The sequence below is a fragment of the Hetaerina americana genome, unplaced genomic scaffold (assembly GCF_022747635.1).
Source record: "Hetaerina americana unplaced genomic scaffold, ioHetAmer1.1.p SCAF_3, whole genome shotgun sequence".
Lineage (NCBI taxonomy): Eukaryota > Metazoa > Arthropoda > Insecta > Odonata > Calopterygidae > Hetaerina > Hetaerina americana.
The window spans coordinates 35,435,241-35,451,481 of record NW_027286874.1 but is presented as its reverse complement, the minus strand read 5'-3'; the positions used below and the strand labels follow the sequence as shown (position 1 = coordinate 35,451,481).

Here is a 16,241-nt window from a genome sequence, read left to right as displayed (position 1 = left end):
ACCTCACTCTCTTCTCTTCCTATCTCTTCACACGCCAATTCCCACAACCTTTCATTCGACCAGTGTTTTGCTCTTAGTATCCTAGAAGCCCTAGTCGATCTAGCCACCAATATAGAGGTCAGAACTTGAGAATCCATGTATATATTTGCTTTCCAATCTTCCAAAATTCCCACCCTTAACCGCCATCTTTAATTTGCCATAAAAAATACTCCATATAAAAATACTCAATGGGGGAAAAGCTGACACTAAAGACATAAGACTCAGGACAAAGCAAATTCTACACTGAAGAATGAATTTGATGAAGAAATCAAGGGCTGCATAATCAAGGTCCCTCAAATTTATTATGTTGCTTTCAGGCTCATGAAAAGCTGAAAGAATTTAATGAAGCTGTAAAAAACCCATCTTTGACATGTTTGTACCCAACTTGGAAAATTTTGATAATTCCTGAGCATGATTATCACCACTCTAAAAAAAGAGGTTATATGAACGTGATACTCATAATCATAGATCTTGACATAAATCAATTCCATAAGGATAAGAATTTAAAACAGAAGAATAAATAGTTAGAGGTAATTTTTATTCAGAAAAAGTAGGGAAGTAAAGGACATTACTCTCACCATTTGCCTACTTGTAGCCTTGAAAAAGAATCAGCAGACATTCATTTCATTTTTGGAACTCATATGATAATGCTGACATTGATGAAAGGATTTTTTGTCATGAAAGACATTAAGAATGTCCAATGATGATAGTAGAGCAAGCCACAGCCTATATGAAGACCAAATGGTGGTAAATAAACCTGACTCATCAGGAAAGAAGCAAAAATAAAGGAATGAGTAAGGCTGGAGTGCTTGGGGGGTGCTCTCTCATCCACCATCTCCAATGTTAACAACAAGGAAGCAATGAATCAAATCCAAGGAAATACTTACACTATGGAAATCCACAGAGAATAAAATGCTGAATAAAACGAAGCTAATGCGACAAAGAGAAAGGGGTCTGAAGAAGATGCTATATATATAAATTACAGATTCAGGTGTGATGCGGTGGAACTGTTCCATAACAACAAAGACGAAAACTCTTACAATTTTATTTAGTGGAAAATTGCAAGAATTTTCGCCCCTCTTAAGATGCTCGATAATTAAGAAAATATTAATAGGTGAAATTTGAAACAAATAAAAGCACAACAAAGGCTATGGTCTCTTATAACAAAGCAGAAGACCACATTGATATTAGAATGAGAAGAATATAAAGCTAAAAGAGGTGGACATTTGTTTATAAATCAGAATTGTTGAAATGGAAGAACTATCATGAAATACTTAGCTGAATAATTCAAGAGAAGAGGACATTTTTTCCAAAGAAGTCTACCAACAGCCAGAAACAAAAGTCAAGAAAAAAGGGAGTAATTCATTTAATTTTATATCTGGAACATACTTCTCTATTATTGAAAGGCATGCCAAAAATATTGTTAGAAAGAAGAGGAATGGAAGTATTGGAAATGTGGTATCACAGGAGAATAATGAGGTTGCAAAATAATCCTTATAGCTGAGGGTTTGGTACAGTCTTCACAACATAGGAGTTGCACATTTTTCTATCATTCCTTTATATTTAGCATTTCAGGTTGGGTTATGGCCTAAATATATATAAAAATTAATTAAACATACTCAACAAAACTTTTAAAAATGGGAAGCATGATGAATATGCAGCATATGTAAACTGCAATACAAATGGACAAACTCTTAATCGGTAAAACATTGATCTAAATAGCAGTTTGATTGGATTCAAGAGTGAGCTTAGCTTCTACACTTTGCTACCCATATAGCAGTGAGTTCTATGTGCAATGCAAGCACCAAGATAGTTTTTAAAAGTCTAATTATGCACACAGTATAATAGTCCTAATAACATACAATAGGGATGTGACAAGAAATAGCTCAGTTCTTGAGCAGAAAAAAATATTCAACTTCTAATGATTTCCATTTCATAATGAATTTTAGAGGCCCATACTCTTTGCTCATTAAGCATATTTAGTTTATTCAAGGCATTTTACAATTTAAAGATTGGTTCTGGACGATCCCTAGCACATATTATCTTCCATGTAGCATGAGATCCTCTTTCTTGCCTTACATCAATCTCTTCTTCTGCTATTAGTAACTTCTACCTGCCTTCACCTGCTGCCTAAAAAGCCTATTCTCTTCCTTCCTTTGCCCTGCTCACCCAACATTCTCCCTTCTATCAAGGTCTTTTACATCCTACCATTTTCTGATTTCCCCCACCCAACGTTTCTACCTTTTCCAGGTTTCCCCTGGCAGCTTCACCACATATTGAAATATTCATCATTCATCTTCCCCTTTTGCAAACTTATATTTTTCTATTCTTCTCCATACCCATATCTCAAGAAGCCTCTAATCCATGCTCTTCCTCTAGGCTCAAAGACAAGGTTTCAGATATGTACAGTGCTACAATCCATTTAAAAACTTTTCCTTAGATTATTATTTATGATGTGTACGTCTATAATGATTTTCCTTCCAGTGGTAAAAGCTCTTTTGGCCCACTTTTCCTCCAGAATACAGCCCAATTACATGAACTGTTCCACTTGCTCTTGGGGTTAATCTTCATCCATTATATCTCAGGTTGCTCCAGTAAAACACTCATCAGTAGCTGCAGTTCCATTGGCTGTCTAACTATTACTTGATCCTCTGCAAAATCTCACTTAATTAATTAAAACTGAACTCAATCACCTAGCATCTCACTTTTATTTGCAGCTCAAGCCATTCTCATGTCATGTTAAGTTGCCTATCCCTCCAGTCTACTGCTACACTCTGCACTACTTCTACTAAGTTCTGTCACAACATCTGATCAGTAAAAAGTGATCAATAGTTTTTATTAGCAAGATTTATCAAGTAAAAATTTAATGTTACGTTATTATATTAGATATGTCATATAGTGGTACAACTTTCAATTATTAGACTCCAGTATTACACCAACAGCATCCATTGATATCCAAAATATTCCATCAAATTGTAATGGTGGTGGTAACATGTGATGCAACATTGAAATTATGTTTTTGCCTGAACAAATCATCAGCTGGAGCATAAGTACTACCACAGGAGGCTTGTGGAGAATGTCCCTTCTCAATTCACAGCTAAAAGTTGGTTTAAAATGTTTACAGAGGGGGAGAATTTTAAATGAAGGTGGACCCTGGCTTCCAGTCACTGCCCTAATACACCGCTGGTGCCCCAGTGAGAGAAGATCATCAAATATGTTGCGAGCAAAATTTGAAATATTAAAAATTTTATTGGCTGCCACGGACACATTAGTAACAGAAAAATTGCATGTCAGATGTGTATGCTTACATGGTGGGGTTTATGACACCCACCATGAAAATCAAATAGAAGTCTTTTTCTCAATCTTCCCATACTTCATATCTAGGCCCCATGTGGCTTTTCCCTGTCCCACAATGTGAAGAAATATCTTAGTAGAAAGAATTTTTCATCATCAGCAGCAGTAATATGCAAACCAAATGTTACCACTTGCAATGGCAGTCAAGATGCAATACTGAAATCAAATCAATGAACCTTGTACCTCATAAACGAGGGTGGTCCCATAAGTACCTGGCCTGACCTAGAGATGGTGGTAGTTGCTTAAAAATATAACTGTATTAGAAAGTACACAATCTATAAAGCATTTCTTTCAAGTTTGGAGACACCAAAGTTGTTTAATAATGCACAGCTGGTTATTGCTAATGTACATAAAAAATAATGGAATGCTATAAAGACATAATTTTTTAAGCTTTATGTTGTACCCTTTAAAAATGTCAGGAATTTATCAGGCAGCCCTTTATTTTCAAGCATATATAACATGAAGCTTAGTTAATCAATAGCAATCTGTTTACAAACCAATATAAAAGTTGAACTCAATTCTACTCCGCGTGAGTCTCCTCCTTTGTTTACAACAGTAAAATATTGGGTAGCAGAGTCTAAGTGAGGCCATACGAGCTGTTCAGATGAGCATCGGATTGGTCAACCAAATAAGATTATGACTCCAGAAATGGTGAAAAAAATTCCACAAAGTGATACAGGATGATAGTTGACTGAAAGTGCAAGAGCTAGCAGAAATATTAGGCATTTCAAAAAGTGCAGTACATCACATATTAACTGAAAATTTGGACATCAGAATGCTGTGTGCAAGATGGGTGCCACACTTGCTCACACTCCAGCAAAACCAGTGTCTTGAAGATGCTTCAATTGGGTGTTCAGCAAAGTTTCACAGCAACAAAGCAGAATTTTTGCACCGTTTCATAGTCATGGATGAAGCATGGGTCCATTACTTCACACCCGAGACAAAAGAACAATCAAAACAATGGATTCAAAAGGGAGAACTGGCTACAAAGAAGGCAAAGACCGTTTCATCTGCAGGCATTGGTTTTTTGAGATGTACATGGAATAATTTTCATTGACTATCTTGAAAAAGGAATAACTATTAATGATGAGTATTATGCAAACTTATTGCAATGTTTGAGCAAAGAAATCAAGCAAAAGCGGCCACATTTGGCTAAGAAGAAAGGGTTGTTTCATCAAGAAAATGTACCAGCGCACAAATCCATTATTGTAATGGCCAAAATTCATGAATGTAAGTTTGAATTGCTACCTCATGCACCTTATTCTCCAGATTTATCCCCTTCTGATTATTTTCTGTTCCCCAACTTGAAAAAATGGCTCAGTGGTCAAAGATTTTCCAACCATGCAGAAGTGATATTGACAATTTAATGGCTGTTTTGAGGAGTAAGACACTTCTTATTACAAAAAGGGTATCGAACTTACTGAACATCGCTGGGAAAAGTGTATAGAGCTGACAGGAAATTATGTTGAAAAATAAATACATTTTTTACCAAAAATCTTGTGTTTTCTTTGTAGGGCCGGGTATTTATGGGATTACCCTCGTAATGTACAGATTATGCTAACAATGTAACACAATTAACTTAAAAATAACTTACGCAAATACAATGCCTTTGCACATGTTCTTTCCACCTAACCAGAGTTTATTCTAGTTCCATCGATAGCTTTCGCATCTTTTCTCCAAAAGTAGACATATTTAGTTTGCTACATTCAGCCAATTCTCTTGTTTTCTTGTATACCACTTCTACTTTTCTCACTCTAACAATCCTCCATAGTTTTGCATCAATCATTCCACCACATTTCACACACATTAATTGCTCAACTATGTTTATCATTTATACTACTACGTAGACTCTCATCCTCATTTCTAAGTTTACATTCTTCCATCCCCTTCTCTTATCATATTTCCAGTAATTCATTGCTTCCTCACTTCTTTTTTCTCTACCATTTCTATTGATTCCTTTACTGATATCGCTATTCCATTTCAAATGCCCATTAAACTTTTCCCAACTGCTTTCATTCCCATATCCCAATGTAAATACTCCTGTCTTTTCTGGTGTTCAGTTACCTCTGTTAAAGCTTCAGCATTCCACTTACACTCACCTGAAAGCAGAAGGAGAGAATAAGGAAATAATTAGGGATTTTTCTAAGAGATGCAAGTCTGCAAGAGATGAGTGATTACTTTGACTGGATTGGTCATCTACTTTATTGATTGGGCTGAATGGACCACTTTGGCTGATAGTGTCCACTAAAGAGCAAGTGAGATCAACTTCAAGAAAAAGGAGGTTGTCTCAAGAAAGCTAGTTGCCCTGACCCAAGACAAACACTCAACGACGAATACCCCACATGTGTTCAACAACTGAGTAGTTAACTTTTCCAAACATAAATTCAAACCTGGAGAACTTAGTCTACTTAAAAAAGGACTGAAATATTGCCCAAATATTCCCATTTCAAATTGAGTAGCTTCAGGCGTGATGTGGTGGACGTCGAACATAATTAATAAGTAGCACTTCTCCACCAGATAAATTTTTTTATTTTATGACCGGGTTTCAATGTATTACATCGCCATGATGATGTAATATGTCAAAACAGTGGTAAAACAAAAAATTTTATCAAGTGGAAAATTGCTACGATCAGTCATTAATTCTCATTTTAGTTTGTGATTTGAAAAATCTAGCCGTGGATTCAGACTTAGCCCTCCAGAAAGATGTCTCCGGTGCGAAAGAGTGCATCCTCTCACAGATTCAATCCTTTGTTACCAAAACATAGTCATCGAATAAAATTCAATAAAAATACAAAAGACTACAAAGCCTTGCTGTCAATCAAAGACAATTTCGAAAAAGACCTTATTGTTTCCAAGGCAGACAAAGGTAACGCAGTAGTTGTCCTGGATAGGGGCGACTATATAAAGAAATGTGAAGATTCCATCTTGAACAACAAAGCATTAGTTTGAACTAAGGACTCTACATCCAAATATCAGGAAGTGTGCGAAGCTTCCATCAACTCTTATGAAGTAATAATAAGCATCCTGGAGAAATGCAACCTAATAAAAATGAATCCATCAGTGTCCAGATTCTTCGGTCAGCCAAAAATCCACAAAATCATTGTAAGCAATCTGTGTGAGTATACCTATTTGGCCGGTTATTTCAAATTTTTTGGCCCAAAACCACTCATGGGCTAATAAGTTAAATACCTTATTCAAAAATGTTTCCAAATTTTCCCCGAAATATGGATTAAAAAATCCATAAGAACTTGTGGAGGTGCTGTCTAAAGAAAAGTTACCCCCAAGCCCATAATGGTATCATTTGATGTCACAAATTTATTCCCCAGTGTTCCAAGATCAGAAGCTCTATATCTTGCAGAAGTTGCCCTTTCTAGCAAGGGTTCCAACCCCAGGGATATTTGTATTGTGCTCCTCCTTAAAAGTGTGTGTAGATGTTTTTGCTTGTATTAAATTGTAGGTAATGCCTCACTTATATGGTATAGCCCTTCATAAGTTAGGGATATAGGTTAATGTGGGCGAGATGGTTTTCATTCCTTAAAATTTATATGGGTAGACAAATTCAACATCAAACCTAATTCTCATATGTGTGCAGCAAAGTTCCTTGAATTGGTCACATAACACCCAAGAACATTTTATTTAAAAATGTGAGGCATTATATTAATATATCAGTCACCACTTTTGGTAACAATTATTGATATAGTCTCTAGATTTTTTCTTAAATTATCTACCTGATTCATTATGTAGGCTTGAAATAAGTATTGCTCTAACTTTGGAATCTGTACCGATTTTGGTCATAAAAACAACTTCTCAGGTCTTCATAAATTTGGCTACTATAATGGGTGTACCAATGATAACAGTACACATCTACTTGGAGCAATCCCATTTAATTGTTACATGGAGTAATAAATTTACTTACAGTGAATTTTCACTCATTCCCATGTTAACTTTGAGAAAAAGTCGATCCATATTTATTGGAAGTATTATTGAATAAAGAACCATATTTACTAGGATACAATATGCTGATTTCATGAGTATTTTCCATGATGGATAGATCCAAGAAATTATTTATTCATCTCAACCATGACATGTGACTCTAAATAATAGCTACAGAAGAGAACATTACTTAATTTTATGATTGAGCATTAAATACATACAAGTTAGTCAACACTGAATATTCTTGTAACTAAAATTTCTTTTTCACATCCATTACACAATTTTTTAATATCCAAGAAATACTACTAAATCCAAAGGATATTTCTTACTTACTTTGATCATTAATTTCCTTCATGATCCATACTCATGTATTTTACGAGTTCAACTACTACAGTAACACACTCCAATGTAATCGAATGCAACCTTGCAAGGACAGGCAAAGCAAACAGTGATAACAAAGAGAAAATTAATTATAACTATTGTTTGCTGAAGGCTTACTCTTTCAAAACCATTTATTGCATTCGCATGATTTATATACAAAATATATAAAAATTATTTCTTCTACAATTAACATATTGCATTAATACTTATAGGAAGTAAAGTAGTTATCCGTGGTGATTAATTGTAACGCACATATTCTGTACTTATAATTGCTACATATTGAAAAAATCAACGAACACTTCAATATAACATGTAATTACTTTTAGAAAGTAATAATTACTTTTCTAGTACTGAATAAATAAGATTATTATTTCTATAAACTTTTTTATATTTACAAATGAACTTATTCAGTGATCATGAATTTTCACTAAGTAGAGCCTCAAACCATCAAATTCATTACTTTTCTATTTCAAAGGTTCAGAATACGCTAAAACATCATATTTCAGAGGGTCAAAAACTGATTTGCCACACAAATGCAAGGGAATTGAATAACAAAATTTGTCAATGTCAATTCTACCAACTGTCAGTCAGGTGTGCTCATTTATAGCATCAGGTCATTTTCCATAAATGTATGTCCACTGTCTCAGCAATAGGGCAATACATACTAATCAGATAGTAATTAATAATAAATAAAGCATTATTAGGGGATTATCAATAAAATGTATGAGGGCATATATAGGAATTAATGATATAATACAAATTCCTATCAACTAATGAATAACAATTTTAGCAACTCATAACTTTCACTCATTTCTGATTATTTTGACATAAATCACAAACTAACATTTCTTCCATCCTTGCCCAATATTTTTTCCATCCCTTCATGAATTTACAACACATCCAAAAACACCTTAATTCCTTTCATTAAAGCAACACTTCTACCATAAAAAATAAACATACCATTGATCTACAGGCTGTTTTGTATCTCACCAAACACTATGACCAATACTGCATGAAATCATGAAAACAAGGCCAGAATCCCATATGAAGCACAAAACTGTAAGCTACAAAAGTAAGGCCCAGAGGAAGCTAGGTTTTAGTGAACTTTCACTAGAATTACATTGAATCAACATGAGAAGTTCCTTTAGAGACAACAGTTAACAAGCAGAAGTAATGTATACTATGACGGAAGACACAATGAGGTCGGACAACAGTATAAAGGAGACCAGAGAATCAATACATTTCATTAGCCACAAGGATTATCATTTGCAGACAAACTTGAAAAAGAGGATTGGAATTGCCACTTTAACCCTAAAGAATCTTTCCAAGATGGAATCTCTGGTGAAAATTTGCTAATTATAACAGTCAATTACTTGATTACATACATACCACCAAACCCTACTCAAGATGCTTAGAAAGAGAAAGGGCCAAAAACTAAATATGACATATTCCAAAGAAACTGCAGGAGATGCCGCAACAGTAACTTTTAACGGAGTCATCCACTAATATGCATTTCAATGCAACACTTTAAGAGTGTAAAAATCATTCACCAATCCCAGTCAAGGCAAATGATTTTTACACTCTGAAATTGTTGCATTTAAATATGAAATGTTTATGGACATTTTGCATATAAATTTATGCTTTATCAAATCTCTTCCTGGGGTTTCAAAGGTGAAAGCAAAATAGGTTCAATAGTACATTAGTTAAATGGAACACTGCTGATGGTACTCATTGCGGATGTTAACATTATCATACTAGACTTAGTTCTTATTACTGTGCATAGACCACAGGTATTTATATAGTTCTACAGGTATAGAAATAGCTGTGGATAATCTCTGATAAGCATCATAATGAAGTTTTTACCTCTTGATTATTACCCTCACTCCAGCAACCAATACAGAAAACTGAAGAGGCAAGGATTGGGCATTCACTCAGAAAATGAACCTGTTTGGCTGGCCAATTTGCACTTCAATCAATCCCAAGTATATAACTGTACAAAATACTGAACAAATAAATGTGGATTTTATTTAGCGATGGAAAATGTAATTATAATAGTAATTCCGAAATAAATTCACATATTTACAAGATGTTAAATATTTGTCTAAATAGTGACAATATCTGTAAATTACCTCAAAAATTCTGTACAAAATGTCTTTAGTGCACGATTTCTTGAATGGTTCATTTAACTTCAATATCAAGCACATAGATATTTAAATAAATATACATGAAGGCATACAAAAAAGAGAGTAGATCCAACAGTATCATCACTAATGGGTAAAAAACCTACAGTATTCACAATAACATGAAAACATCATGTTGGCATAATGCTTTTATAAGCTTTCAAGACTGACTCAGCTTTCGTAAATACTTCCAAGAAATCTTCTTCTTTAACATTATAAGCTTTATACTGATGCACATAAGCATGATACGAATACAACTTATAAGCCTTCTCAATATTGCATTTTAATGGCCAATATATATCCGAGCTATTTGTACCCCAAGTAAAATATTTATCGAAGTTCAAAAACCTTCTGTCTTCATGGTACATGCTCAATTGTAAATTTGGCGGGACCCACTTGGGAAAATACATCATTTTTTTGAATGGGTCAAACACAGAACTATGCTCTGAACCTGAACCTCGAGTTATTACGACATTGGCTAAAGTAGCCAATCTGCTTTCTTTCTGCTCTGATAACCTTCTGTTTTGAATTATCCTTTTAGCTTCTTTAGCCAGAGTTTTCCATTCGATAGGGGTTTCAAACTTGACGGAATTCTGAGGTACGTGGGGTGCGGATTCTAAGGTTATAAATTTATGAATTGGATGTGGAGTTAGGTTGGTTAAAAATCCATAATCATCCCAGTTGCAAAGAAATAATGACGATAACTGTCGCATTGCAAGTTCATTCAAGTCATATAAACTAGCATCTTTTATGTTCAACTGAAAGCAACACAAGTGATGGAGATGATCATTACGGAAAACAATAATGGAATCTGATACCTCCAGAAGATTAGATAGGGTAAACAGAGTGTTGTAACTTTGTACTGCAACCTCACCTTTACTAAATGGTAAAACAACAACGTTTGCAAGAGTTTTACGAGGGTATTCATCCCTCACACACTCTAGAATGTGACTTCCCACACCCGAACCAGTTCCACCGGCGGTACTAAGGAGTCCAAGGAATGTGTAAATAGCATCGCACTTCTCGATTTCTTTTCTTATAACGTCCAAAGCCAGATCCGATAATTCCGGACCTTTGTGGTAATAGCCGTACGCCCAATTGTTCGCAGATCCTCCTTCACCTGATACTACATTGTTTGAGTCATATGTGAACGGTAAGCTGGTATTATTGCACAAAACATCTCTCAAGACTTTCTTCTCTGTATCCACTAAAACACATCGCGCAATTAAGTTACCTTCCTCTGATGGGGATGTTCGAAAGAATTTGGCTCCGTTGTGCCTTATGTATTCACTGTTCCGATTCCTACTCACACCATGGTTAGTTACTTGCATATCTTGGGATATAAGATTAAATAACTCATGGCCCATTTGGTTTCCACACTGACCAAATTGAAGAGTTATCACAGCCATAGGGAAGATTTGTGAAAACCCAACTGTCAAATTACACACAAACAATATAGAGTATCTTCTGATGGATGAATATTGTGCATTACAAATATTATACATGTATTTACAGTGTTTACATGGTGGCTCCACTAAGAAAATTCACACTTAAATCAAACACTCTACCGGATTTAATGTTCGATATCTCGCAAATTCGATATCTCGTCGACTCTCTCGTATCGCACTGATGGCAGAAACGATTGTGACAATTTAAATAATTATCAAGAGTCGTTACGTCTAAATTTATATTTATCGCTTAAATATAATATTTAGCCCTAAAAACTACAAAGTGGATTTGATTAAGGAATAAATTATAGTGGACCGTGCGTACGATTCTGCAGAATGGATAGGAATTCCAACCTAGTATGTTCAGACTCTTGGACTATAATTCCATAAGGACAGAAGATTTTCATAAAAAAATTTACAACGCAGCGGCTGCGAGCTGCTGACCCTTCCCAATATTCCTTGAGAAACAAGAAGACGTTCCATTACACATCTACCATTTATAAGGATTGGGTAGGCGACTAATTAATCATTGATCACAAAATTCCATAATTTTGTAGCGATACTATTGCTCCACAAGTAGAGTGCTAATAATTTAACCAGATAGAGCTAGTGATTAAGAGTAGTAATTTAGAGTACAGCTTGAAGCTCAAAACCTTATTCCTCACTTCTTAGAACATTATCCATGCACCTTTATTTTTCAATGCTTTGAGAAATATAGTGGCGTCACAGACTGCAGCGGGCATGATTTTCCTGCATTAAAATACGGAGAGTCAAGGTTCTCCTTTCGTTTTCAGTCATTCTTGCAGCTCTTTTAGGAGAGTAATGTGAAAATCAAATTTTTCCGAAACCAAAGCACTCGTTGAACTGTACTTCATATATATAATAAATGGAACAATCAGTGGCCCCAGGCAACCAAAATAGTCCCAGGAATAACGGCACATAACTTAAGTAGATTTATGCGGGGATGTGTCAGGCATTTCGGCTCTCCATTCATAAACCTATCGATAAACTTCAAACCACGAGTTGGAGTTAGTGTCCCGGGCGAGTTTGCCCCATGCACAGTCTGTGATAGAAGTCAATACTGAAGGAAAGATGGCTATCGTGCAAATATGTATCAGTAGGAAAAGGCGATTATTTCCGGCACTATGTGATGCAAGATAATTAATCAAATTATGAACAGAGGGTTCTATTTGTTTTTAAAAGTATTTTATACTTTTATTATTATCTTTTAATTGGTGTGTTTGCAATAATTCGTGTTCACAATCTGAAAAATTACTCATTTGTGGATTTTAAATTGACTGTGAGGCAATCGGAGAGAAGATAAATTAGTCTAAGTGGTTTTGTAACATTATTTCTTGCCAGTAAACTCGGAATATGCTCAGAGCATCTGCTTTCACATTCGCTAAAAGTGTTCTGTTCATCAGGTTTTTATTGAAAGGACCGCATGATTTTAAATAGTAATCTCCATTTTTTAGTTATTCGTTCCAAAGTTTAATTAGTTACAAATCTACTTACAATCTCCTGCCGAGCAAGCGTTTCATTTGATTAATGCGAAATGGCTTTCCCTCCATCGTTGCCAACCTGAAAACCCACCAAAGTTTGCACGGGTTTCATAGTTCCCAGGACTCAGATCTGTTTAAATCACACATTCATTCAAGGCATACAGCCTATTATAGGTTATGTACGGTCCCTTGCGACTGTTATCTTCTACGTGTCACGATAACTTTCCTTCTTCGGTTGTCTGTAACTTCTACTTCTCTTCATGCTGTTTAATTAGACTATTCTCCCCCTTTCCTTACCCCTCTTGCCGAATATTCTCCCTTCTATAAAGGCCTTAAACATCCAAATATCTCTCCATAATTTCTCCACCCACTTTTCCTGCCAATTTGAGCTTTCCCCGAGTAACTTCCTCTCTTCGCCCACGATACTTAAAGTTTCATCTTTAGGTCTCCCTCTCAGTCGAACTGATTACATCCATTTTTCTAAATGCACATATAATCTCTTATCTCCACTAAATCTTCTTGTCTTAAAGATAATGTTTCAGATCCATGAACCACCACGCTACATATCAAAGTGCTTATCAATAATTTCTTTACATACATATAAATATTCAGCGTTCTACTTAACGTATGTCTTAGGTTCAACGTTATTAGGAGTTATTTTAAATATTTGGTTGTTATTATTTATTTTTAAACAGTTATTATTGTTTTTAAACACTATTCAAGTGCAAATTGAGTAGCTTCAGGCATGATGTGGTGGCAGTCGAACATAATGAATAACTGATCGAAGCACTTTTCCACTTGATTATCAAGTGGAAAAGTGCTTCGATCAGTTATTCACTATTAAAGTGCGTTGGGAAAATCATTTATTTAAAAAAAATCAAGTAAATATGCTAGAAATTATTAATTAATTCAGTGTTAGCAGCACTTTTGCGATTCCTCTTACATGCCATATGCCTTAAGTTAAATAGGGATTTTAAATTCCAGCAACCTTGAATTTCCACGTGAGAGCACGAAATACGGATTGAGGATAGAAAGTATTGACGTATTTTGATGGACTGCCAGATGTAAATTACAATGAAATTTTGATTAACAGAAGTAGATTGATGGCAATATCCACATGAATGGTTGACTATGAACGTGACTGCATTCATCAACATACTGACCGTATATATCTTACGCTACTCATCATTTACATATACATTTCTGTCGCATAAATTTATGCATCGCAAAATACATCCATATCGAGGCATAGATCGGTACACCACTAGGCCATCAGACACGCTTTTCATTTAAATACCCAAGCTTCGATCAAAATAGCACGGTTAGTCGGAATTACAATATACCATTACTTGATGCACACCTTTAAGTCGACCACTTGTAGAATATCCAAGCAGCCGATAATTATATCAATGCGATGCTCCAATTCATTCTCAAATTAATTTACGAGTAAAACGGACTTTTCCAGCATTTCATGCCAAATATTGCACGCCATTAACTCTGGCATAATAATGCGCAACATAATTTCTCAAGTGAAACGGCCTAAACCATGGAAATACAGTTAATATTAATTTTATAGTTTGCTGCTTGATTATAAGGAATATTCTTCATTGCAAATTAATTTGAAGAATAATAAATAGAAAAGTTTCAGAGAGCTTCAAATATTAGCCGAATAGGCAACACTTACCAAATCTTTTCTCTTAAAATTGCTTATTTGAAAACATCCTTAACTGACGGATATAAATATTTTTCAACCGAGCTATAATTTACGACCCATTTCCCTCAATTAGTCACTAAAATTTGGGAGGAAAATTTTAAAAATATACATCGACAATATTGGACAAATTGTAAAGACGAAACTGAAAAAATGCAAGCCATGAACGTATTTTAATGCATTTTGGGAAATTATTCAGGAATGTATGTTGATGTGGATCAAAATCAACGAAGAAAAATGTAAAATGGACACTTAAAATGACGAAGCAGGCTGTGAACATAAAGAAAGCCGTCAGAAAGAATGGCAAAAATGTCGTCAGAAATATTAGCAATTATGAATTAGACAATAATTCTGCAACAAGGTTAAGGCATAAAATTAGTCAGAAGGCGAACAAAACCGTGGAAAGGGCGACTGAAGGATTTGTGTGACTTAAAGTGAAGTTTGAAAGCGCAGAGCAAACTGGCGAATCAAAGGTTAAAGTAGCCTTTAACGTGGTGATAAACCTATTTAAGGAACTTAACGCGTGATAAAATGTTATTCGTAACAGTCTCGATGAATTTCAGATTAAAGGGGAAGATATAATCACAAAATGGAATTAATGACAAAAAACTTTACAAGGACAAAAAGCCCAGTGCCAAAACGGTTGAAGAGAAATATGTGGGAGATGAAAATAATGGAGTAAAACTTTCTGAAGGCAGAATTAAATTAGTATTTGAGCACTTGCACTGAAAAGATCCGATTAGTGATAATATCGCCTCCAAGCTCATTAAAAATGCTAAATAAGATATCAATCAAACAGAAGAAAATATCTCACCTGTTAACAGGAAAAATAGCTATTGCATTCCAGATGAGCACAGCTGTACCCATTTCCACAAAAAAGGTAGATAAATGAAATTTCAACTCTCAGTAGAACTATACGTCTGGCAATGTGTCATAGATCTTGACAAGTATTAATTTGCAAAAACTGCATTTTATCGTAACTGTAAAAGACTAAAATGACTGGGAAGATATTTAGACCTATGGTTACTTAAAGAGAAGAAAATGGATAAAGAACAAGCTATTCAACGCAAATGTCTCATCGGAAAAGGATCCGATAATTTCAACTGGGAAAGAATGGCATTAGAGTTCTTTATAAAAATAGCAGAGTATTCCATTGTCTCCATGAGGACCAGGTGGCCGTAATTAATCTGAAATGACCCGTAGAGAAGCAAAAATAAATAAATGAATAAGGCGTGAATGAGGACTTTCACCCTTATCTTTAACGCCCACTCAAGAAAGAAATAATTGAAGTTAAAGGAAATTTTGCGCGGCCGATACTTCGCAAGAAACAAATCACCAAGTATTTCACTAGCACCTAACTGTGGTAGATAAAAGATAGATTAGAAGAGAATGCCGTTATTCCTGACAGGAATGATGAATTAAGTCTTCCACTTATGTATGTTTAATAAAAACTAAATTCCCCTAAAGTACTGGAGGGGTTGAGAAATTTCGCTCAGGTCTCAATCCTCAATGAAGGGGTATGTCCAGTCACATCTCTTCGTGGTGGGGAATGGTCACCTAAGGGTGGCTTACATGGCACTGAAGACCGAATGAAAGTCGGTATAAACCTTCTCCTCCATCCTTCGATGAAAATGGGGCACCCTCTTGCCCCAGGGACTAGAAACAGTCCTTAAAGGTGGAAGAGCCATGACAT

General features: G+C 35.2%; 1 protein-coding gene across 1 annotated transcript; it reads right to left on the bottom strand.

Moving 5' to 3' along the window:
* Positions 1-9,865: 9,865 nt before the first annotated feature.
* On the bottom strand, positions 9,866-11,410 carry LOC139690686 (tubulin delta chain-like). Its single transcript, XM_071588187.1, has one exon. It carries the CDS (start codon positions 11,390-11,392, stop codon positions 10,019-10,021), a length of 1,374 nt encoding a protein of 457 aa, XP_071444288.1. The 5' UTR covers positions 11,393-11,410; the 3' UTR covers positions 9,866-10,018.
* Between the last annotated feature and the right edge of the window lie 4,831 nt (positions 11,411-16,241).

Coding starts and splice junctions, on each gene's coding strand:
- LOC139690686 (XM_071588187.1), bottom strand. CDS start 11,392: ATGTATAATATTTGTAATGCACAATATTCATCCATCAGAAGATACTCT.